Source organism: Mesoplodon mirus (assembly GCF_964341445.2).
Source record: "Mesoplodon mirus genome assembly, chromosome: 1".
Lineage (NCBI taxonomy): Eukaryota > Metazoa > Chordata > Mammalia > Artiodactyla > Ziphiidae > Mesoplodon > Mesoplodon mirus.
This window is the reverse complement of record NC_138976.1, coordinates 5,300,336-5,324,722: the sequence shown is the minus strand read 5'-3', so window position 1 is coordinate 5,324,722 and position 24,387 is coordinate 5,300,336. Positions and strand designations below refer to the sequence as shown.

Below are 24,387 nucleotides of genomic sequence, written 5' to 3'. Positions count from 1 at the left end.
GTAGGGGAAGCAGAACGTCAGTGAAGTTGTCTTATGGTCCAGGCAGAAAGTCACGGTACAGGGGCTCAGAGCAGGGGTGTGCTGGGGCATGTTTCAGGGGCAGCCTGCTAGAGGTTTGACTGTTGTGGGGATTAAATAATTATTTGTAAAGTGCGTAGAAAAGTGCCTAGCACAGAGAAAGCGCTTGGTCATTGGTTCATTATCGTCACTGTCAAAATACTGCACAGCAGCCATTTTTTGAGCGTGTAAATTACATTTTAGGCACTTTTCTGAAGGACACTACCTTCCTAGCTCATTTATTGATATTTCACTCACTGTTTTGAGGTGGGTGGTTTATTTTGCCAGAAAGAAGAGGGACTTGTACACTTCTCTGGTTCCCCCCCACCTTTGAAGGGGCTCCTGTAAGGTTCCTGTGCACAGCGACCCATTTCTAATGGCCCATCGTATTCTACATTATCAGCCAGGGAGATATCATACTTAACTAATCATTAATGGTCCCTCAAATCTAGCACTGGTCTTCCTTAAAGAACCAGTTTACAAACAAAAATACAGTGTGTGGTGCCTGATACAGCTTTGTGTCAGCACGTGCCCAGCATCCTCTGAGCATAAGATTTGCAAATTTGGACAGAATTCAGCTGCGGTCATCATTTCAACAGTGGAGCTAATTTAAGCTCATTTCTGCAGTACTGGGGAAGTCATTACGAAATAAAAGCGCGCAAATTGGGAGAAAAGACAGTGTAAATCCCTTATCGTCGGTTGCTGATGAGGTCAGCCAAACACTAGAGGAATCAAAATAATTGGTGCTCATCATAACCTAGACATGTTTTTAAACTTTCGCATTTGGGGGCGCTTTTGAGGGCTTGGTTTTCCTGCCCCTGGCGTCATGTCCAGCAGAGACTGCAGGCAGCAGGGCAGATGAACTGTTAAGACTCCCACCTACCACAAATGATGTTTTCAGAGAACTGTGCACGTAGAAGAACTTGAGAACTTGTGATTGTAGAGTGTTCCTGTCCAGAGCTCAGCTTCCTTTGTGGGTGTTAGAGCATCTGCACCAGAACTAATCAACGTTCTCCTGCTTCTTCCACTGGTACAGCTGTGAGTGCCTCCTCTCTGTGGATGTGGCCTGCCATTTTACCGTGACCTCTCATCTTATCTTGCTTCCTGTCCCTTTTGTTTTTTAGCAGTCATCCTCTTCCAGTGGCAGCGTGTTTGGGTCTGGAAACACTGGAAGAGGGGGAGGTTTCTTCAGTGGCCTTGGAGGGAAACCCAGCCAAGATGCAGCCAACAAAAACCCATTCAGCTCGGCCAGCGGGGGCTTTGGATCTACAGCCACCCCAAGTAAGTTAAGAAAGTTTTTCCAGTCTTTTGGTCCCCTGATGTCATTGTCATCCTCGTGGTGTTATCAAAGCTTCAGTGACAAGTGTAGAAAGGAAAGAAAAAGTCTAGAAGGCCCATTTAAAATATCTACCTGATCTGTTTTGATTTTGTTTGATTTTGATCTGTGATCTGTTTTGATTTTGTTTTTTTATTTTTGGTTTTCTAATGAGATGTCCTATATAATCATGTAAAGACATCAGAGCTGCAGGGAGAGAGGATCTGTGTATTGAGCTACTCCCCTCTTCTCTCCCAAGGCCCAAATTGCTCTGTTTCTTAGGGTTGAAATGACTTGAAATGAATGCAAGCAGACAAGCATAAAAGAGAGCAGCAGAACAAGCTGGGTGTGCTTGGAGGAGCATCTGGATTTTCATTTGTGTTGGACTCTCTTTGAATTTGCTTTAAAATTCAGCTACTGTAGAGAAATGTCACACAAAAGTTGAAGCCGTCATTATTTCTCATCTCTTACGTTTTTGTCTTATTTTCAAATGAAGCTGCATCTTTCTGCTGGCACCTTCTTCTCCAGCTAATTCCTTGTTGAGCTGTCTATTCATGGTTGGAAATGAAAGAAATTTGTTTGTTTAAATCTTCTAAAAAAATATATCCTGCTGCCAGGGGAGACTGAGATGGGAAGTCGGGCACCTGTCACCTTCATCTTAGCTTCTCTTGTTTAATACGCTCTACCAGAAGCTTCTCTCATCTGTTGTGCTATACGCGACCTTAATGCGAGAGCTCGCGTTCCATAGACAGGACAGATGTTTCCTTGATATTAAGGCTCATGTAGTTAAAAAGCAAAACTCTTTGCTGAGACTCCTGGAGTCACAGATCGGTTATTTTGATGTCACTGTTCATCTAGTAATATATAAGGAGAGATTATAGTGAAGACACACATAGCTTTAAACTTGTGAAATTATATAATCAGAAATTTGTGTTCTGCTAGGAGGAATTTAGAACCCTAGAATGAAGGGATCTGAGAAGTCAAGTCTAGGAACAGTTTTCAGAAGCCGTTTCTGCAGATGAACTCTTACGCAGAATCCTGATATATAAAACAGAGAAAAACAGGGTGTTCAGAAGCAGGGGCCAAGAACCAGCGATACTCCTGGGTGGGTTCCCCATCTTTTCCCCGGCTGTCAGCACACAGCTGCAGGGCTCCACAGCACGTACTTCGAAAACGTGATCCTCGGGTGTCAGTCTCCCTTTTCCAATCAAGAAACAAGGCCAGAATGGTTAGGTGATTTTTAGTTACAGAGCCAGAAAGTGGCAGACCTAGAACTCAGCTAGATCGTGCATAAGGTGCCAAACACAGCGTCTAGCACAGAACAGGCATTTGATAAAACATGCTAGTGAGAAACGTGGGTTTGTCCCATGGGTAGATTATTGTCTGCAAGATGGTGTTACTGGGCTTCCCTGGTGGCGCAGTGGTTGAGAGTCCGCCTGCCTATGCAGGGGACACGGGTTCATGCCCCGGTCCGGGAAGATCCCACATTCCGCGGAGCGGTTGGGCACGTGAGCCATGGCCGCTGGGCCTGCGCGTCCGGAGCCTGAGCTCCGCAACGGGGAGACCACAACAGTGAGAGGCCCGCATACTGCAAAATAAATAAATAAATAAAAAATAAAATAAAAGATGGTGTTACTAGCCTATTTTGTTAAAACGTGGGTGTGTCATATCTTTGTAAAAAATCCTTTCCTCCTGTCAGATTCACCTTTAATGCCGTGACTCTTACCTGGCAGAAAATGGCCTTCTCTCAGTGATGGACTGGAGCTGGCCTGTACCGGCTCGGGAGAGCCAGCTTGCACATTTCTCCCCAGCTCCCTGTTCAGTGACATCAGGGGGTAGTTGTTTACACCATAGTAACTGGACAGTGCTGCAGAATCGGGGACAGACACCCCCGCCCGGCCCCGACCTGTTGTTCATAGGCACACCATTGTTTCTAATTCTTTAGTTCTGGTTTAAGATAAACATATATCTGTTCTTGATACCAGACACCTGCGGGTCTTCATCTCCTAAACGTCAGCTGTTATAAACCAGCAGTTTACTTTCACGCTTAAGGGAAGTTTAAGTGAATTTGAAAGTATGCAGGAAAGATTTAGCATTATTTTGGTTTTTAAAACTAACTGCGTGATTTGCTAGTGAAACGGACAAGAGCTTCTGTAGCCCTGAGGACCAAGTGCTGGATGAGAGGAAGGAACAGTGGAGAAGGAGCTGGAAGGCCCCTGGGGAGGACACTGGCCTCACCACAGAACTGAGAATGTTTTCTGCAGGTCACAGGGGCGGCCTCTTTCTCCTCGGGCGACCCTGCGGCGTGTGATCGTCTGAGCAGCACTGTTTCCTGCCCTGTGTGGATGGGCTCCTGGCTTTCTTCCTGCCTGCCAGACAGTTCCTTCCCTGCTCTTTCCCTCTCCTCTTTCCCTGTCATTGTGGGGTGTGTCCCCATTGTCATCCAGGTTATCACAGGAGTCTCCACACTCCCCTCTCTGCCCGCTGTCTCCTACACTGTGGTCTGGAAATCTGTGCCAAATTGAATGTCTTAAAACTCTTTTATTTTGCCACTCTCCCTACTCAGAACCCTTTGGCAATGTCCCACTAACTATAGATCAAAGTCCAGACCAACTCCTTAGGCTATAATGCAGGGCCCTCCATGAGCCCTGACACACTTTTCTGACTTTGAATTCCTTCACCTGCGCACGCGTGCGCGCACACACACACCCTCACTTCTCTGTGCTTCATGCCAGGGTTCACACTGCTCCCCACATGCCGCTCCTCTGAACCTACCGTTCCTTTCAGCATGAATGTACGTCTTCCTCTGTGCAGCGTGGCCGAAAGGTCACGAGGATGCACAGTGATCTCTCCCTCTCTGGAATCCTGCAGCCCTTACGCTCTGTTCTTTCACGAGCCGTCAGCAGAAGGGAACTCATCTTTACTGATCACCTGCTGTGCGCCAGTTGTTCAGTGTGTGTGGTCTAATCACCTCTCACAACAGTATTTTCAGATGTGGCCATCCCCATTTTACCAATAAGGAAGTAGGTTCAGAGTGGGAATGTGGGCTTCCAGTGGTAACAGCCATTAAGTGGCGTAAGGGGGGTTTCATCCTGGCGTGTGTGCAGAGCTCTGGTCCACCGCGTTGCCTGCTGAGATCCTCTGGCCTCGCCATGGAGTGGAACGCTTCCCCGTACGCCTTGTCTGACAGCCCTTGTGATCACTCCGCATGGCATCGAACATGCTCCCCTGCAGATAGATATCTGAGCACAGATTGGGCGGCCAGCACTTCCCTTGGTGACATTTAGGCCCCAGGCTGCCTGGTCCTGGAGCTGCCCTCTCTAGGCCTGAGAAGTAATTGGAACTATGCATTGATCGAGAAAGACAAGCTAGGAACACTGGTGCTTGGAGTTGGCGTGTTCTGTATCCAGAAGCTCACACTAGAAAGGTTTCTTCTCTCTCTCTTCCCCAAGACTCTACCATAGATACAGTTAACCCCTGGGGGTCCTGTGAATTGCTACCTGTAAGGCCCTATTGCCTCCTTGAGTCTTGTGCTAAAGACACTGGTGAGAACAATTCTCAGCACATTCTTTCTGCACAGGGGCTTGAAAGACATGTTTGTATGAGGATGAAGGAGTCATTTGATGAGAATCTTTTGGTCCCACAAGGTTCCTTCTACTGCTCTTCTTTAAGAGAATGTCTTGGGAAGGTATCCTGGACAAGGGCTTCCTGAGAACCACCTTCTCAGTGTGTGTTGAATTCTTGTCTAGTGACTTTAGACCTGCAGAATGACGTGGGACCTGGTCTCTGTGATGTTATTTATATCAAATTTATGTCAAGTATCATTTAATTTAAATTGGGTCAGACCCTGATGTTGGATTTTGCTAGTGTTTTTGCCAAATAAAAGACCACGGAGGATCCACGTTGCACCAGTGGGGGGAAGCCCAAAGCGGATGCTTTGGCATCCCGTTCTTGGAACCCCCAGTGGAGGCCATCTGGTGGCTCTGCAAAGACAAGCTTTCTTACTGGCTAGTTCACAAGTGAAGAAGTCTCTTCCACAATGAAATATTGTTCCAACAACCAAGATACCATATTTTCAAGAGCTAGAGACTGTTATTTTGGAGCCACTAGGAGAAAACCGAGAAGCACATTGTTGGCCATAGAGACAGAGAGAAGCAGACATCCCATCACTTAATGCCACTTTGTTTCAGAGCAGCTTAAATAAATCCTAAAACGTTTCAACATGCAGAGCTCCTTTTGAGACTACAAATGACAACTGTTACAACTTGAATGGCTTGATTCTAGTGATCTTTGCAAAATGAAAAGGGTTTAACTTTCTACAGCTGACCTGCTCTGTTTTATTATATTGAACTTGATTGGGATAGAAAACATGATTGGCAGGAGGAAAGTTAAACAGAGAGGGAAGTCCTGTTTTCTAGGACCTGCCTTATGCCTGACTAGGGGCTTTCCATACATTAATTCATTCAGTCTTCCCAGCAGTCTTGCCTGGGCACAGTGCTGTCCCATTATATGTATGAGGAAACTGGGACTCGGGAAGGTTAAGTCCTTGCCCCACAGTTATTAGGTTTTCGAAGCCAGGGCTGACTGCACAGCTCATTTATTCCACTGTCATATCTGTGAACATCTTAAAGACAAAGGAGTTTTAAAGAGATAAAGGGATAAAGAAGCCCGGAGACTTCTAAATGTTCTCTGACTTCTCTAGAATTTGTCTTCCAGCACTGTCCCAGTAAAATCATTTCATCTCTGTATTTCTGATTTCTCCAAGAGGAGATCTAGCCTCTAATCTTGTACTTGAATTTGTTTGCTATTTGGAATTTTTGCCTTGTTAGCACTAACAAAGTCAGAAAATTGCAGTCCTCTGTTCTTGAAATACCAAATAAAAGGAATGACTGAGAAGCCTGGTTTTGTACTGCCATTGGGGGAATCTGATGTAACCTTCAGCCAGCTCACTAAGGGAAGAATCAGACTGCTCAAGAGGGCATTTTGCAGACTCTGCCGGAGGGTATATAGTCCCGTGCGACCGTACATGAAGGTGGTGAAAAGGAACTTGTTATACACTCCTGCTCTCAGCGCCTGGCCTACTCACAGCCAAGCTCCCAAACTGTCAGCAATAGGGTTTTTTTTGTGTTTTGTTTTGTTTTGGTTTGGTTTTGCGGTACGCGGGCCTCTCACCGCTGTGGCCTCTCCCACTGCGGAGCACAGGCTCCGGACATGCAGGCCCAGCGGCCATGGCTCACGGGCCCAGCCGCTCCACAGCATGTGGGATCCTCCCAGACCGGGGCACGAACCCGTGTCCCCTGCATCGGCAGGCGGACTCTCAACCACTGCGCAACCAGGGAAGCCCTCAGCAGTAGTTTTACAGAGCAGGTGACCCTGCGGTGGTCTGAGGCTCTGTGTTATCAGTGCCTAGACACTGAGGTGCTTGTGCCCCTGAGGTGAGGCTCCTCACTTCTTGGCCTGCAGATCAAGAGCGTTGCAAGCGGAAGTAGCAATGGAGTTACATCTCACACTGGGGTGGGACTGGCAGCAGAGCGAGATGAGAGACCCTGGTGCTGACGGGCTAGTGGTGGACCACCTCTTCAGACGGCTCGACTTGCAGAGTTATTCGCCCTCCACTCTTCTCCTTTCCATCACCTTCTCTGTGAGCGCCTGATGGGCTTGGGGGAAGACTGGCCTATGCAGGTGTTTGTAGGCCTCGCTTGGTGACATGGAGTCAATGCCCCATTGCCACCCGGAGCATGTCATTTCAGCCTCCTGTCCATGCCTGTGGCTTTGGGCAGTGATCCCATTTCAGCAGAGCTTCTTGCTGCCTTACTGTGGGTGCAATCTCATTTTAGTAAAACACGCATCCAAACATGGTGGGGATATGTGAGTTATCCCTCCCCTCTCCCCCCGGGAAAAGGGTTAAAGAAAAATTCCTGTTATTTAGTGTGCTGTTTGTACTCTCTCCAAGCACTTCTGTGTATATGACTTTGGCTGTTTATATGTTGCCTGTCAGATTCGCATTTCTTGTAACAAAAAACTTCTCACCCATCTTGGTTTTTAGTAGTTCACTTCCTTATTTTTTTTTAAATTAATTTATGTGGCTCCAGTGGGGTTTAGTTGCGGCACGCGGGATCTTCGTTGCAGCATGTGGGGTCTTTTGTTGCGGCACGCGGGCTTCTCTCTAGTTGCAGTGCACGGGCTCAGTAGTTGCAGCACACAGGCTCTCTAGTTGTGGCTCGCAGGTTCTAGAGTGTGTGGGCTCGGTAATTGGCAGCGCACGGGCTTAGTTGCCCCGTGGCACGTGGGATTTTAGTTCCCCGACCAGGGATCGAGCCTATGTCCCCTGCATTGGAAGGCGGATTCTTAACCACTGGACCACCAGGAAAGTCCCTCATTTCCGTTTTTCCTTTAAGTCTTGGAGCCGATTCAGTGTGTAGCTGCGGGAGTGACCCACTAGATAAGCATCTGAAAGGTCAAGGGCTTAACTGAACCTCTTAGAAAGAGGAAATTAGACTGGAAGTCTTGCTGGCCCCTTACATTCTTCAGGGCATGCCTAGCTCCTATCAGATCAGAGGTAGGAGCAGCAGGGTTTTTCCTATTTCATCTGCCGTTCTCTGCACAGGTCAGGCAGTGGCAAGCTTGCCCAGCAGAACGCGGGAAGCCACCGCGCTCGGTTTGGATTCGCTCTTTGTTTTCTCTAGTCTGACAAAATTTGAAGTTGGTCTTCATACGAGGAGGTCCATGAAAACCAGCCCTGTTCTTCAGAAGCAAATGGTCTCGTGTGCAGCTGCGGGGTTGGTCCTGTGTTGAACATAACCTGTGATACCTGTGGGCATGCAGGTACCTTTCTGCAGAAGAGCCTCTTCACTAGGACCTGTTGCAGCCCCGTTGTTTTGTGCCTGTAGAATCACGCCAGGAAATCCTGAGCCTGAGCACCAGAATGATTAAAAACTTGTCATCAAGATGCATGCAGGGCTTCCCTGGTGGCGCAGTGGTTGAGAGTCCACCTGCTAATGCAGGGGACACGGGTTCACGTGTCCCGGTCTGGGAGGATCCCACGTGCCACGGAGCGGCTGGGCCCGTGGGCCATGGCCGCTGAGCCTGCGCGTCCGGAGCCTGTACTCCACAACGGGAGAGGCCACAACAGTGAGAGGCCCGCGTACCGCAAAAAAAAAAAAAAAAAAAGATGCATGCAAATCAAAGAAGGTTTCTGTTTCACTGCCACTCAGCGATCTTGGATCCTTGACTTCTCTATCATTCCCTTCTCCGCAGACACCTAGTGAGGTTCCTTCCTTCTCTGCTCTGAGAAGCAGATAAGGACATTTTCTCCCTCTGATCTCCCTCATACGTGTTCTTCATCTCTTCAGATACCTCTAACCTTTTTGGAAACAGTGGAGCCAAGACGTTTGGCGGCTTTGCCAGCTCATCATTTGGAGACCAGAAACCTGCTGGCACCTTTAGCTCTGGAGGAGGAAGTGTGGCCTCCCAAGGCTTTGGGTTTTCCACTCCAAGTAAAACAGGTACTCCTATGCCTGTTAGCCGTGGTTATCGTTAGATGCGTATTTAACATTGCATAGACCTCTGGAAGGAGGGCTCTCTGGGGTGTTCTCAGGGGAGAGTATGGAGTATGGATGAAGGGATCTTTTCCCCCAAATTCATTTTCTAATTATTGAGCATCTACTACGTTTCTGACGCTGTTCTAGGTCTCCTGAGACATGTTAAAAAGCACAGAATGCATAGCATGCAGCCCTGAAGAGAACTTCATGTTTTCTTTGGGAAGAAAGCGTTGTAAATATTTAGTTGCATTTAACAACCAAAGTGAGGGAACATACAGGACCATGATAACTGAAATATAAACAAGAAAGCCTCCTAAGTCAGATTTGCTTGGATGCCCATTACCTGTGATGGGCAAGACAGATTATTTCTTTAATTTCTTATGTCTATGTCATTTGTCCTCCTTCCCAAATCACTTTTTTTTTTTTTTACTTTTGAGTGTACCATACATAAATGTATTGATATTCCCGTACATATACAGTATCCACATATCATAACTATGCAGCTCAATTAATTTTCACAGTTAGAATATACCCATGTAGTCAGGAATAAAGAACATTAACAATACTACTTTTTATCCCAGCATTACTTTTAAAGTATACATTTATAAACTGTGTGGCTTCTTACAATCGTGTATTATTACACTTATAATTTAAAATTTTAAAGAACAGTATATGTCTACCCGCAAAACCATACTTCATCTCTGTCAGCTGCCCCTCTATCCTGTTTCTGTCTCTGAGATCTACAGAGGGGATCTGTGCATACCTGCCCTGTTGTGTGGAAGGTTGTGTGAAAAGACTTTTTTAAGGCAGGGGGCAAAGGGGGAGGATGTTTGCTGAGCAAGCAGTTCTTTAAAATAAAGTAAATGCCCCACAGGTGAGCGGGCAGGATACTTCTCCCTTGTGTGTATGGGATGCTCTGAATTTATGGGGGGGTTGCAGAGGAAGGACCCAACCCAAGGAGCAGATGCCTGGGTGGCTTTGACTGAGGAGCAGAACTGCCCCGAATTAGTACCTGGAATCCCACCTTTTAGAACCACACTTGCTGTGGTTTCTGAACGCACTGTGCACCTTTCCTCAGACCCGTGCCTGGGCTGGGTTAGTCTATGGGTGCTAGTTTTGTGTTTTGGGGGGTTTTTTGTTTGTTTTTTTGTTTTTTGCAGTACGCGGGCCTCTCACTGCTGTGGCCTCTCCCGTTGCGGAGCACAGGCTCCGGACGCGCAGGCTCAGCGGCCATGGCTCACGGGCCCAGCCGCTCCGCGGCATGTGGGATCCTCCCAGATCAGGGCACGAACCCACGTTCCCTGCATCGGCAGGCGGACTCTCAACCACTGCGCCACCGGGGAAGCCCTGAGTGCTAGTTTTTTTACACTCCTTCCTAGAATTTAAAATGGACTAGAAATGAGCATCACAGCTCTATTCTGCCGCCACCTTTCCCTGCAGTGAATGATTTAAAAATGAAAGGGCTACAAAGGTTTTGGTCCTGCTTGACAAGGCAAATATTATTTGGCTAAGAAATGTTAGTTTATTAATCATCAAGACTTTTAAATTTACTTTTTCAGGAACCTGATCATGTTTTCTTCGATTCTCATGTTTATCTTCTATGTTGTTCCGTATCCTGGGATCATGTCCCAGTTGATCCGAGAATTAGCCCCTTTTATTTTTGCAGTCTGAGAGAAAATGTGTCCTCCCACGTTTCAGAATACTTTTCCTATTTGATGACTTGCCCCATGAATCCACCCAGATTGGGGTCTCGAGGGATTTTTAGATTGCTGGTGTGGGTGGGTCTCTGGAGTCCCAAAAGTGCCCTTCCTCCCTTGAGTACAGTTGCAGGAGAAAATAATACCACTGGAGATCATTTGAGGAGAGGACAGGAAGTGAGGCAGACTGAAAATGACCTCCTGCCACCCCCAGTCCACTGGGGTCACGCCACTGCTCTGTCAGTGGAGTTGCTGGATTTGGTGGCACTGGCAGGGGGCAGCGTGGCACGTAGTAGTGGTGAGGGGATAGGTAGTCTTGTGAGTCACTCAGCCCTGTTCCCATCCCAGCTCTACCGCTCACCAGCTGGCTCAGCGTAGATGAGAGACATGTTCTCTGAGCCTCGGGGTCCTCACCTGTAAAGTAGGGAGTCCCAGGTTTGTTGGGAGGATTGAAGCAAACTGGTGTACAGCACCTGGCACGTGGAGGGCCCTCAGTAAATCAGAAATCTTATTATCATTGAGTACTACTAAATTTCTGTCTCTTCTGGAGGAGAAAAAATATAAGCATCTAATAAAATTGGAACCCCCTAGCATCAGGAGTGAGTTGTCTGTCTCCAGAAATAAAGCCCAAGTGACCATTCTCTTCTGTTTCATGTATCTGTGACATGGATTTGTTGTTTTGGGGGCATTGTGTGTGTGTGTGTGTGTGTGTGTCTGTGTGTGTGTGCGCGTGCACTTAGTCTCCTCCCCTCCCTGTCCAGTGTACTTTCTGTATCATTGTGACTTCTCATTTTTCACTCACCTTCCACCAAGAACTCTGAACACTATTGAGTACAAGGCACTAGATAAAGGCCTGTGTGTCCAGGAAGAAAGTGTAACCAGATCTGTGATCAGTCTTAAATAATTCAACTGCAAGGGTTTTTTAGCACTTTTTTTTTTTTCCAGTCTGTTATATTTGTAACCCAACAGTCTCCATTATCATGGCTTGGAATTTCACTCAAGGTTTTAAAATACGGAATGTAAACCCAAACGTGAGCCCTCACAGAAAGCACCTTCTCAGTTGTGCTTCTGCTGTTCATGGTAAATAAGCAAATGATTGAACCACAAAGTAGCAGCTAACTAAGGCGTTCAGCTGACAGCTTTTCGTGTCCAGCAGTTGATCTTTCCTGTTGCAGGTGGCCGAAGCTTGTGCTGTGATTACGCTCATAGTAAGAACGCCTGAGTGATCCCTCTATCACCGGGATTCACTTTCTGAAGGGGCGAGAATGAGGTCCCCGTCTCCCTGGGCAAATCGCCTCCTGGCTCTGCCTGGGCCACCACTCCTCCCTTCAGCACGTAGCTCCTGGGCCGATGGGCACTGTAAGAAATGCTGCCCTTTAGAGCACACCTCTTGTACCGTTTTGCTCTGTTCTGCTCAATAGATACTCAGCAGGTGTCTCTGCTAATAGCCTAGAGTGATGTATGCAGTATCTTGGGGTTTGGGAACCCTCCTCGGGAGCAGAAGGAACAGTTAGGGAAGGACCTTCTGTCTTCCCGTGCCTGATGGGCATCCAGCAATCAGGGGAGGTGGCCTGGCACGCCTGGCCCTTCCTGTGCGGTCACCTGCGTGCGTGCCACCCCTGCGGGCCTGTGTCCACGTGAGTGAGAGTGCTGGGAGCCTGCCCAGGGGGCCATGGACCCAGGGCTCTCCTCCCGGCTGATTGATTGCCTTATCACATTGATGGAGCAGCCTTCCTCCAGACAAGAAACGGTGTGCTTTTTTATTGAGGGGTAGTTCCTGACTGCAGAGAGAGAGCATTTTTAAAAAATTCTTCTGTACAGGGAGAGAAAGACTCCTGTGAGAGATGTGAGAGCTCTCAGGTTCTAAATAAGTAAAAGGCACCTGGCCGAGCGTCAGCCTCTCCATCTCCTCTGTAACCCGGCTCGCAGATTCTCCCTGAGAGGGGATTTGAGCCTCTAATTTTATAATTTGTGTTTCCATGAAGTGAGATGCCTTGCCCATGTGATGATAAGTCATAAACTCTGACCACTTTGACAGCTGGGTAGGGATCGGCGCTTTTGAGCATGACTTTTCAGTGAGGAGTCTCAAAACGTGGCAGAGGGTCTGGGCGGGGGTCTGCCGTGCGTGGAGTTGGTTCTTGGTGGCAGTTGGATCTCACGAGACTTGGAGCTGATGAGTCCAGCTTGCCTCTGGGAGGGACCAGGGAGCTCGCAGACAAACACGGAGTCTGCTGGATTCTTAGAACTCCAAGGGGCTCTCCTACGTGGACCCCAGACCCCTCTGCTAGAAATGGAGGGGGTGGTGGGTTTGGTTGGGTCTGGGTTTTGAGTTTGGGTTTGTTATTTTGCTGATAGAAAGGGTGTTGCCCTTTGCTATAGCGTTTTTTTGTTTGTTTGTTTGTTTTTACAACTTTATTGGAGTATAACTGCTTCACAATGGTGTATTAGTTTCTGCTTTGTAACAAAGTGAATCTGTTATACGTATACATCTGCTCTAGTGTTTTGAATTTGAGTTTCTAACGTACTTTTCCCTTTCTCCTCCCTCTTTTGATTTGGTTTCTCACTGCTCATTGTCTTCTCTTCCTGTCTCCTTCTTTCTTTCTCCCCGTTTCTGTTTGTTTGCCTCTGTTTTGCTCAGGTGGCTTCGGTGCTGCTCCAGTGTTTGGCAGCCCTCCTACTTTTGGGGGATCCCCTGGGTTTGGAGGGGTGCCAGCATTCGGTTCAGCCCCAGCCTTTACAAGCCCTCTGGGCTCGACGGGAGGCAAAGTGTTCGGAGAGGGTACTGCGGCCGCCAGCGCGGGAGGATTCGGGTAAGCCCCCCAGAGAGGCCTGGGCAAACCCACAGGCTCAGGTCAGCAGAAGCACTGGGGCCCAGTACTGCTGCTTTGAAAAGAAAGTGCTTCTGTTTCCCCTACTCTCGACTGAGCTAAAAGCCCCTCCCTCGAAATCAGCAAGCCAGTCGCTCCAGGATTCCTGTTGTCTCCAGGGGAAGGTTCGTGTCTTCCAAGGCAGACTCTGTCCAGTACATGGTGGACGTCAGCTGTGTTGCTGTCCCCTGATACGTGGAGTAGTGGCTGGCAGATCCCTGTTCTCCTGGTGGAGCTAAAAGATTGGTTAAAGGAAGAAAAACAGTCTCACCTTGGCTGCTTTACAGCCAAGATTGCCCCTTGTATGGTGACTTCTGTTAGGAAACTCTGAATGAATAGTTTTTAATCAGATTCTTTCCTCTTGGGATTGTTGCGCAGAAGACCCATTGTCCTTGAGCAAACAACTCCTTGTGTCCCCTGCTCCGCTCCAGACCCCCAGAGTGGGTCTTCGGTGCACAGTCCCCTGGGCCAGCTTCCTTAGGCACTGCCTGGGCCCCGTGCGTGTTTCAGAGTCTCCACGGCTGCTCAGCCTTCAAGGCGGCTCTCACTCCCTTGTGCATATCCTCACTTGAAAATGCCATATTAGAGATCTGCTTTTAAGGGCCCCAGAAATTCGTTCTGGTTACCAAAACCCCATGGAAAAAATAGCCTTCACCACACCACAAATTCCCAGTAAAATATATGTGGTGATGACTACAAAGTGTCTCCTTCAAAGGAGGTATGGATGTCTGAGATGAATGTCTTATAGGCCTCTCGCCGTCCTTGTCCTCAGCACTGGCTCAGGATGTGTAAAGCTAAAGAGGTGGGGAGTGGAGCCAGGGGCTTGTCTGGGAGAACTGTCAGGGTACATGGGAGGAGGGGTGGCCAGGTGAAAGCATCTTTATCTTGAAAATAAACTCAAGTGGACTTCTTATTCATACCCTTTCCTCTCCATGAAAGATGCTGGTGCCGCAGTGCTGGCGAATTTCAAGGAAAGTGAGCAAGTTGATGTATTGCTTCTTAGATTTCACGCAGAGACCGATGGGTCTTTTAAGTTTCTCCCAGGAAGTCAGGAAACCCCAAGACTTAAAGTTAAGAAAAGCTTTTAAAGGAGAGTTGGGATCGACTTAAGCCAGTATTCTGGCAGGTTCTAACGGACACTGTTCTCGCCAGTGACCGCCCGGCACATAATGCTGCAAAGTTGGTGGAAGGTTCGTGGTTGACTAGGAATCTTGAGGTTTTTATTTATTTATTTGAAACCAGCTATTTTCTTCACTAGTAAAAAAAAGTATCAGATTCTGCCTTGGCTGGGGGCTCTCCCACATAAATCCTGACTGGCTGGTTCCATTTTGTCCAGCAGAGCTGAGTACCAGCTTTGGTATGAAATCTCCGAAAGAGCCTGTCACCTTTTTTCAGGTCCCTGGCCAGGAAACTGTATCTGACCCCCACTGACATCTGAGGAGTTGCCACAGGCGTACATGAGAGACCCGAGGCAGGAGTGGGATTAGAGTAGGACCAGTGACCTGGAATTTCCAGACAGTGGAGGAGAACTCAAACACTGGGCAAGGGGGGGCTTCATATGGCGTCCCTTTATTTTTCTTCCCGAAGCTGAGGTGAAGGTTGGCTCTGGGCTCTAGCCTGTTTGTTCGGAGAGGCTGCCACTTTAAACCAAGCAAGTCACCTCGAATCATGCGAATCTCACTTCCTGAGACTCGGGAGGGGGGACTGAGGCCGTCGGGCAGCAGAGTGACCGCGTGGCCACGCTTAACCGCAGCCTCATTTCTCGCCGGAACCCAGGTTTGGGAGCAGCAGCAACACCACGTCCTTTGGCACCCTCGCCAGTCAGAACGCCCCGACTTTCGGATCGCTGTCCCAACAGTCTTCTGCGTTCGGGACCCAGAGCGGGGGATTCTCTGCCTTCGGATCGGGCAGCGGAGGTAGGCAGCCAGACCTCTTCCCTCACCGTGGTCCCTCCTTTCATCTCCTCAGTAAATGCCTGGACACCCCCGGCCCCAAAAAAAAGAATAAGTGGTTTTACCTGGCTGTTCAGTGTAGTATTTTAAAAGCCAAAAGTGCTTGAAAGACAAAATGTTCTTTTTAGGTTTTAACTAGATTTGTAACGCTGTGCTGTTTCTTACCAAGTAAAGAAATGGCTGACCTGATTTTTCTCTCAAGATTTGAGGACCCCCCAAAATAACCTTGATTTAAAAATCAGGTTCTAGGGGCTTCCCTGGTGGCGCAGTGGTTGAGGGTCCGCCTGCCGATGCAGGGGACACGGGTTCGTGTCCCGGTCTGGGAAGATCCCACATGCCGCGGAGCGGCTGGGCCCGTGAGCCATGGCCGCTGAGCCTGCGCGTCTGGAGCCTGTGCTCCGCAGCGGGAGAGGCCACAGCAGTGAGAGGCCCGTGTACCACAAAAAAAAAAAAAAAAATCAGGTTCTACTAAACCTTGATTTAAAAATCAGACTCAAAAAATAAGATATAGAAAAAAATAAAAATAAGACATAGAGACTTTACAAAATGTCTTTCATTTGTTTGACACTCCGCCTCTCCACATAGTACAGTGTGTGCATTCTGCTTTTATCCTTGCACCACACTTACTAGACACAGAAGTTAGGCATTGTTATTATTTTACAAATGACACAAAAACTCCAAGGAACCAGTTTGCCCAAAGGGCCAGCTGGTGAGCAGCAGAGCCAGGCCTAGAACCCGAGTGTCTTGCTGCTCTGGCCTCAAGAAGAGGAAGCAAGTGGATGGGAGAAGTAGAAAAAACATATTTTCCCGACGCAGTGGATCTGTGTGGCATGGTGCAGCAGTGAGAGGGCGCCTACCCAAGACCCTCTGCCAGTGCCCGCCGGGGAGGAGGGAAGAACCCTGAAATACCCAGAAGACCACGGCACTTCCTGCCCGCCTGGACCTGCAGGCAGTGCAGGAGGAGGGAGACAAAGGGAGGGAAAGAATGCGGCCTAGAGACCACCTTTGTCTTTCAAGTGTGTGGTGGTGTTTTTTTGTTTTTTTTGTTTGTTTGTTTGTTTGTTTGGCTGCATTGGGTCTTTGGGTCTTCGTTGCTGCACATGGGCTTTCTCTAGTTGCGGCGAGCAGGGACTACTGTTTGTTGTGGTGCAGGGGCTTCTCATTGTGGTGGCTTCTCTCGTGGAGCACAGGCTCTAGGGGTGTGGGCTTCAGTAGTTGCAGCATGCAGGCTCAGTAGTTGCGACTCGAGGGCTCTAGAGCACAGACTCAGTAGTTGTGGCACACGGGCTTAGTTGCTCCGCGGCATGTGGGATCTTCCTGGACCAGGGCTCGAACCCGTGTCTCCTGCATTGTCAGGCAGATTCTTAACCACTGCGCCACAGGAAGTCCCGTGTGTGTGTGTTTTAACTGCACCCTTTTCCTCTTTTTCAGGATTTAGCTTTGGATCATCCAGCTCGTAAGTATCTATCTTCAGTTATTTTGAGTCATTAACGAAGGATGGGGGAGTGTGTGGTACGTGAAAATACTAGCTTCTGCTCTGTTTGTACATTTTGTGCCCATTTTTCCTGGTTTAAAAGCTTGTCCTAGCACCATGGTGGTCTGGCAGCAGGCTTTGGGTTCTGTGGACTTGCTGATCTCGGGCATGTGGCAGGAGGTGCCCGGCTTGGCCTCTCCTCAAGGGCTGAGCCTGAGAGAGAAGATTGTGCCTTCTGATGACCAAAGTCTGGAAGGCAGGACTTGAGAGATGCCTTTGCTTATTTTGCTGTTCGTGTCTCAGGAGCTTCCTGGGCTCCAAGCCGATCACCAAGTCTTATTTTTTTGATCCTCGCTCTATTCTTCTGTGTAGAACTGCATGACATTAAAAACTCAGGGTCCTGAACTTTGAACACAGGGAGTGATACAAGCCCCGAAGCCCTTCCTCAGAGCAGGAGCTGATCTGCCTCTCCCGGCGCTTCCTTGCAGGTCTGTCCAGGGCTTTGGTGGCTGGAGAAGCTGAGTGGGTGTCGGTGTCCCTCTCTGTTCCTGTGACCAACTGCGTTCTCAGCTCCCCTTCACCGAGAAACCCTGGAGCAGGCCTTTGAACTGGACGTTCTCATTGAAATACACACCCCGAAAGAAACAGCAGAAACCAAACTCCAGAGATGCTTGATTGCTTGTTTTGTTTTACATGTTGTGTTGGTTGTCCGCCCCCCCCCCCCCGCTATTAAACTGTTTGGCCTGTTTCCATACAGAATGTATGTGGGCTTTTTCAGGTCACAGCCACGGAGAGAGGTTTCCTCATTTCTGTGGCTCTGAGAAACCTGCACAGCCTGCCATCAGCCAGCAGCATGTGTCTTCAAAGACGGCTGCCAAAAGGATCCAGCATAGGATACGGATAGGCAGGCATTTCTCCCAGACAGTTTCCCCTGGTCTCCTCGGACTGGGGCCCTCCCCAGGGGGAAGAGGTTGAGTGCTGGCCAGCGCCTTTTTTTTTTTTTTTTTTTTTTTTAAGTTTTCTACATACAACAGCTTTCTTTTATTAATTAATTTAAATATTTTTGCCGTGTTGGGTCTTCGTTTCTGTGCGAGGGCTATTTCTAGTTGTGGCAAGCGGGGGCCACTCTTCATTGCGGTATGCGGGCCTCTCACTGTCGTGGCCTCTCTTGTTGCGGCGCACAGGCTCCAGACGCGCAGGCTCAGCGGCCATGGCTCACGGGCCTAGTTGCTCCGCAGCATGTGGGATCCTCCCAGACCAGGGCTCGAACCCATGTCCCCTGCATTGGCAGGCAGATTCTCAGCCACTGCGCCACCAGGGAAGCCCTGGCCAGCGCCTTTTTGAGGCCATAACTCGGTGTCTTTTCTTCACGTCCTTTTTGCTATTGAGTGAGGCCCCTCAAGGTGCCGTCTTGGTGACTGAGTAGAGGGAAGGCAACTCGCTTATGCAGGCGTTAGCTGAGTTTCAGAAGAGGTATCAGTACCGCAGAGTGCAGGGAGCTGTGAGGCAGGCGTGGAAAACCTGCCGGGGGTGCTGATGACAGGTGTGCTGCCCTTGGAACACCTCCGCTCATCCTCTCCGTTTGGCTCTTGGGCGCTGTGTGTCCCACAGCTAATTTCTTATACTCTGGCGGCAAGGTGGACAGTTGATTGAGAAACAGCTTTTATCTCCAGTAGGTGACGGTGACATTGGTGACCACTCCTGGCTCCTGTCTATGAACCGCAGTGCACATAACCCTTGGGTAGACCCAGGCGTTGAGAAGATGTTGCTACTCCCCGATGCCACCAGGCACGTGTTGGCTAGGGTGGCCTAGAGGTCGTGACTTTGGTCTCATTAAAGTGCTTGTAATGCAGTGTTCTTCAGGTCTCGGCATATTTTAGTTCTTAGGCCTGTGATGTCCAAGCCAGTTGCTGGTAAACAAGGACTGCCTTGCACCAAAGCGTAGGCATAAGAATTTGTTATCTTTCAGGCTCAGAATAGGACAGCGCTTTGGCTTGGCTCATTAGCAGGGGAGGGTTGGAAAGGGACAGTTATTTAGATTTTTATAAATTGGAAAGTTGTATCTTGAAAGGTGTTAATAAAAGTTTTCCTTGTGATTGAATTTGTCACATTACAGCCAGTATGACCTGGCTGGTTCTATTGGCTTGTTGAGAGGATAGACTCCGGGGAGGTACCCTGGGCCACAGCCTGCCCTGCCGGTCCTCACTCTGCTAGGGGCTCTGTGTAAAGTACAGACTCAGAAGCCCCAGTCTGGCAGGTTCTGATTCAGTAGGGCTGAAATTGGTACTGGACACCCTTGGGCTGAAGGCAGTAGTTTGTTACGCTCATCAGAAGAGGAGTCTCCTAGTGCGGCACGTTGGGTTTCAGGAATCCCAAACCGGAATTGGGCCCCTGGGTGACTTATGCTGTTTTCTGTGCAGTTGATGAGAGGAGAGTGAGAGTCTGTTCGTCTGTTCCATGAATCAGGGCGTCTGCCTCCTCCAGAGAGCTTGGACTTCAGTCATTTAACGGGTACCCTTTTTGGTTTTTGTGGAACTGAAGAGCCCGTCTCCACCTGTTCTCATATGAGGCCCCCCCAGCCACAGAGCCAGTCCCCAGACGTCCACACGGCCAGGCACGGGGCTCATTCCTCCCACGTGTGCCCTCCCTAGTTTGTACACAGGGCCAACTTGAGACAAAGGAATTCGAGCGTTGATGGGAGCCGCTCGCGGTGGAGGGCCGTGCTTCAAGGCAGCAACGGGACTGAAAGGCAAGAGCTGAGCTGCCTCAGCGCGTCCTCCTCCTGCCCGGCACCGGACACAGCCATCTCCTGCGCTTATGTTTCCCCCCAGAGGCTCTTTTTTATAAATAGAAGCTGGTTTGGCCTAAACCCTTGACCTCAAATTCTCTGTGTAATCCTCCATCGAGGTGGCATGTGACATCTCTCCCTAAGGCCGTATCAGCTGAGCTCGGCCAGATAACACCCCCGCACTCACTGTCGGGTGGCGGCCACCAGGGAATGTATGGCTGGTGTGGGAGCCCCTCTCAGTTCCTTTTTTGGGGTCGATTTCGCTGGTGGGTGACAGGGGTCATCTCAGAGCGCAGCCAGCATGTGTCCCCTGAAACCCAAGCTCCCAGGATGCTGGGCAGGGAATGCACGGTGGCTCCAGCCTGCCCGGGGAGGAGACGGCGGGGCTGCGCCTTCCCCAAATAGGGGCAAACGGAGACCAGCCGCGAGTGTGAGGGTCATGTCCCCGTGAGAAGGGAGCGTGACCGCAGATGGGCCCGGGAGGGCGCCTGCTTAACCAAGCTCTAGCACAGGAGGCCTCCACTTCAGTCTGAGATTCTGCCTCAGCAGAGCTGAGTTGGTCCCTTCAAGCTGTGTTTTCGATAAGCTTCACAGGTGATTCCCACGCAGATGGTCCATGGTCCACATTTAGAGAAACCTGTTAATGGCAATAACTATAAATATCTTCTTCCTGTGGAGCATCTGAAAGAGACCCGCACTCCCATGGCTGTGTTTATTTTGCCGCGAGTCCAGGGTAAGGGATCTTTCTGAAACTGTTGATGAGAGGCACTGAGTTTAAGTTTCAGCTGCATTTTGGGCACCTGCTCAAAAAGGAAATACGAAAGCACAGGTGGGCTGTCAGCGCCTTTCTGTTCGGGCAGCTTCTGAACGCCGCCTCTGTGAGGTCTCCCCGATTAACGGGTGGGAGGAGGTCCCCTCCTTGACCTCATCCTGTCTCCCGACGCGACTCAGTCCCGCCGTCTCTGGTCGCCACGTTGTGCTTCAGACAAAGTCCTGGAGGAGGAGGGGCAGTGTCCTGCATCCTCCTGAGCTTGTCTGTGTCACCCTTCCCTTTTCTCTTCAGTTCCGTCAACTTGTGGGTTCCCACTAGGTTTCCGCACAGAGCGCCTGCCCAGTGCTCCCAGGCATTGGCCGGCTCTCCTGCTGCTTCTGGGTGTCACCTGCTGGGCGGAAAGCAGGGGCAGGTGTACCTCCCGGCCCCGGGCTTCCAGGATCAGTCTCTTCCTCCTCCTACCCTGGTTCTCTCTGATTTGTCTGTTCCTTCTTCACTCACAGGAGGACAAAAAAGCAATTAGACTGAGATGGTTTTAGCCCCCAAACCTCCTCTGTCTTCAGAATGTTTCCTATGGAACGTTTGTGTACTCAGCCAAAATAAGAAGGGTTCCACGGTCAGATAAGTTGGGGAAAAGAATGAACAGAATGAAATTTAACACATCTTTTTATCGGACTCTTTTGAGCCTTTAATATGCAAATTTGCTTTGTAAATCAATAAGATGCAATAGTCTGCCATTTCCCAAATACTTTTACCGTGGAACCTTTCCGCTGGAGCCAGCTTCCTTGAAACTCATCCTTGCTTCATCGTCGGTGTCGCTGGACAAAAGCATAGCTTATTTACTTCCTGCAGGTTGTGTTTCCAATACACATTCCTCTCTCTCATATTCAGTGATAATAATAGTGATAGTTCGTTGAATGATTACTGTCTGCACGTTTAACATCTTCCAGATGAGAGTGAGACCAAGAGAGTAAGCAGTTTGCTGAGTCCTAAGCCGGGCAGCGGTGGAGCCAGAAGGAACCGGGGCAGGTCCTGCTGCCCTGCCCCGCACCGCACCCGCCTGCCCTCGGCTGGGCCCTGGCCGTCCACCGCTGGCTCTCGTGATTGCCCTCCCTCAAGGTGGTCATTCATTCTAGAGGCAGTACCTGCCCAGTTGTGCCAGGGCCACTGCCGAGCCCCTCACATGCCTGTCGTGTCTACCCCCACGGAAAGGAGCTGACATTGGGTGTGGACCATGGTAAACGCGCTGCCGGTTGTGTAGTCGGTTACCGCGGTTCTGAGGCTCCGACCTTGTGCGTGACCGTCCGACTGAACCGCAACCCTAGGGGGGCGGGACGGGGGCAGGGCTGCGTCTGTGGCGCCAGCGTTGGCGCACACCATGTACAGATGGGGGCTCGCGTCCGCTTCCGGAGGAGGAAGGCGATCAGACCCCGGATGAAGCAGCTGGCCCCACGCCCTCTGTCTGTCCAGGCCCCTCCTTCCTCCGCCGTCTCCTCCGGGCTCTGGCTTTGAGGCTTTCCGGAGTCCCACAGGCGGTCGGCCACAGACCCACCAAGGCGGCAGTTACTCCATTGTTCCGCCCCTCTCTGCTCGTGAGTGGAGTCCCGTCCATTCCACAGCCTTGGCCAGAGATTCTCCACGTCGTTCGCGGCCCTAGCCCGCCAGCTGCAGAGAGTGAGTCAGTGTGGTGATGGGGGCGCGGGGCGGGCCCGGGCCGCACGTCACGGCGAGTCCAGCTCATCGCTCCTCCCGGCCTCCCTCCACCTCCGCTCCCGCTGGCCCAAGCGGGAATCAAAGAAGCCGGAATCTGGGGGCCGAAGATGATCCTGTTCGATTCTATCCTCAATACAGAAGGGAATTCAGACCCAAAAAAGGGAAGAAAATGACTCAGTCCAGCAAGTAGAGTTTATTGGTTAAGGTCATGTGTGTGTCTGGGCTCGAATCCCATCCTAGCTGTGTGACCTAAGGCAAGTCACTTAACCTCTCTGAGCCCCAGTTTTATCATCTGTAAAAAGGGGGAATGATAATATATTTGTCTAGGTTTGTTGACGATTAAATGAGACATTATATATAAAGCTGGTGTTATTATTATCATCATCATCATTTATTAGAGTGAGAGCAGAAGGCTGAGTTCCCCATTCCTGACCCACTTCTCATTTACTGCACTCAGTATAATGGCAGTAATCAAAGAGCTAAAATGGGTCTGCTGCAAGATCTGAGTCGCTTGCTCTGTTAGCTGTTTATACTCCAAAACAAATGAGCTCAACTGTCCAGAGGTAAAATCTTGCTCAGAGCATTACAGCTTAAAGATACACATGATGGTTCAGCTTGTGCAATAGATGTTCACTGGATAAGAAAAGTGTCCACAGTTAAACTTGTGCTGAACATTTTATTTTCATGTTTTCAGCCATGCAATAAAAATCAATTATTGAAAGTCACGAGACTTCCCTGGTGGTGCAGTGGTTAAGAATCCGCCTGCCAATGCAGGGGACACGGGTTCGAGCCCTGTTCCGGGAAGATCCCACATGCCGCGGAGCAACTAAGCCCGTGCACCACAACTACTGAGCCTGTGCTCCAGAGCCCGCGAGCCACAACCACTGAGCCCGTGTGCCACAACTACTGAAGCCCGTGTGCCACAACTACTGAAGCCCGTGTGCCTACAGCCTGTGCTCCACAACAAGAGAAGCCACTGCAATGAGAAGCCCGCACACCGCAACAAAGAGTAGCCCCCGCTCGCCGCAACTAGAGAAAGCCTGCGCACAGCAATGAAGACCCAACACAGCCAAAAATTAAAAATAAATAAATTTATTTTTTTTTAAAGTCGCATCATGGGGATCTAGCTATAACGTGGGTCCCTGTGGTCTCTGAAGGACTAAGGGGTGGCAGGAACACGTGGTCCATTTGAGACTTTGGCTTGTCCACAGGTACCTGTTGCTCAAAGGTACAAACCAGTGGGCCCTGCCTCCTCCCACTTTAGGCAGTTCACCCAGAGCTGTCCCTCATCGCTCTTGGGTGTCCCTAAATGCCTGTCTGCACAATTTTCCCCCATGGAATGGCACCCATGAAGGTGAAATTTCACTTTCCAGTGATCCATGTTAAAGTGAGGTCTCTCAAAATGCTCTGGGCCTGAAACTGGAACCTGCAAATACACAGAAATTAAAACCCTGCCTTTGAAGAAGCTTCTAGTCTGATTTTTATTTTACAGATGAGCCTTTTCATGATGGTGTTCATCCACTGCCTCTTGGGTATAAAATCAGAATGTACCTTGGGCTTCTCTCAAACTCATTTTTCTTTCCAGTGGCTCATCTTACCTATAAAGGAGTATTTTGTGTCACAGTGATTGGATTGGGGTATCTGGAATGAGAAGGGGCCCCAGCTCTGCTCATCATTTAATGCTGATCAGGGCATGAGGGCAACTTGCCTGAGTAGATAGAGTTATTCTATCCAAAAGTCAATTTAATTTCCAATTGGATTCTTAATCAAAGATGTTTATTTTATCTTAAAGCTAAACTTCTGTCAAGAACAAATAGAATAGTCAAAGTATACTTGACTTAGCTGCCTAGTAACAGGAAACAGGACCATGGGGACCTATGTTATGGTGATCCGTTGCCATTTGTAAGTTTATTAATACTATCAAATAGTGAATGACTCCTATTTATTTCCTAGCACTAATATCAGATTGGAGAGGTAAGAGAGGCCAGAGGGCTAGAGAGGAAGACAAAATTTACACTGCTCATCCTTAAAGTAAAGCTCCTTCAATCTGTATCTTGGCTACTGACGCCAGAGCTATGGACCAAGTGCCCAAGCCTCTAGGCAACATCCTTTAGAAGGGTCTATGGATCTAAAATGGAAGTCTGTTCTTCAACACAGAATTCCTTAGGTTTCCTTCACATGCAAGGAAAATGACTTAATGAGTTAGAAAAG

The 24,387-nt window shown here is 49.3% G+C and overlaps 1 protein-coding gene across 2 annotated transcripts in view; it reads left to right on the top strand.

Moving 5' to 3' along the window:
* NUP214 (nucleoporin 214) overlaps positions 1–17,651 on the top strand; it is a 95,996-nt gene extending 78,345 nt beyond the window's left edge. Inside the window, exons 31-36 of one of the 2 annotated variants that reach the window (XM_082617275.1) lie at positions 1,185–1,338; positions 8,725–8,877; positions 13,249–13,420; positions 15,254–15,393; positions 16,861–16,885; positions 17,392–17,651. In XM_082617275.1, coding sequence (XP_082473401.1) covers positions 1,185–1,338; positions 8,725–8,877; positions 13,249–13,420; positions 15,254–15,393; positions 16,861–16,885; positions 17,392–17,425 — 678 coding nt within the window. In that variant the 3' untranslated portion in view covers positions 17,426–17,651. Of the gene's footprint in view, positions 1–1,181; positions 1,339–8,724; positions 8,878–13,248; positions 13,421–15,253; positions 15,394–16,860; positions 16,886–17,391 lie in introns of both variants that reach the window. The other variant, XM_082617274.1, reaches the window with a different exon arrangement.
* The last annotated feature ends 6,736 nt before the right edge of the window (positions 17,652–24,387 follow it).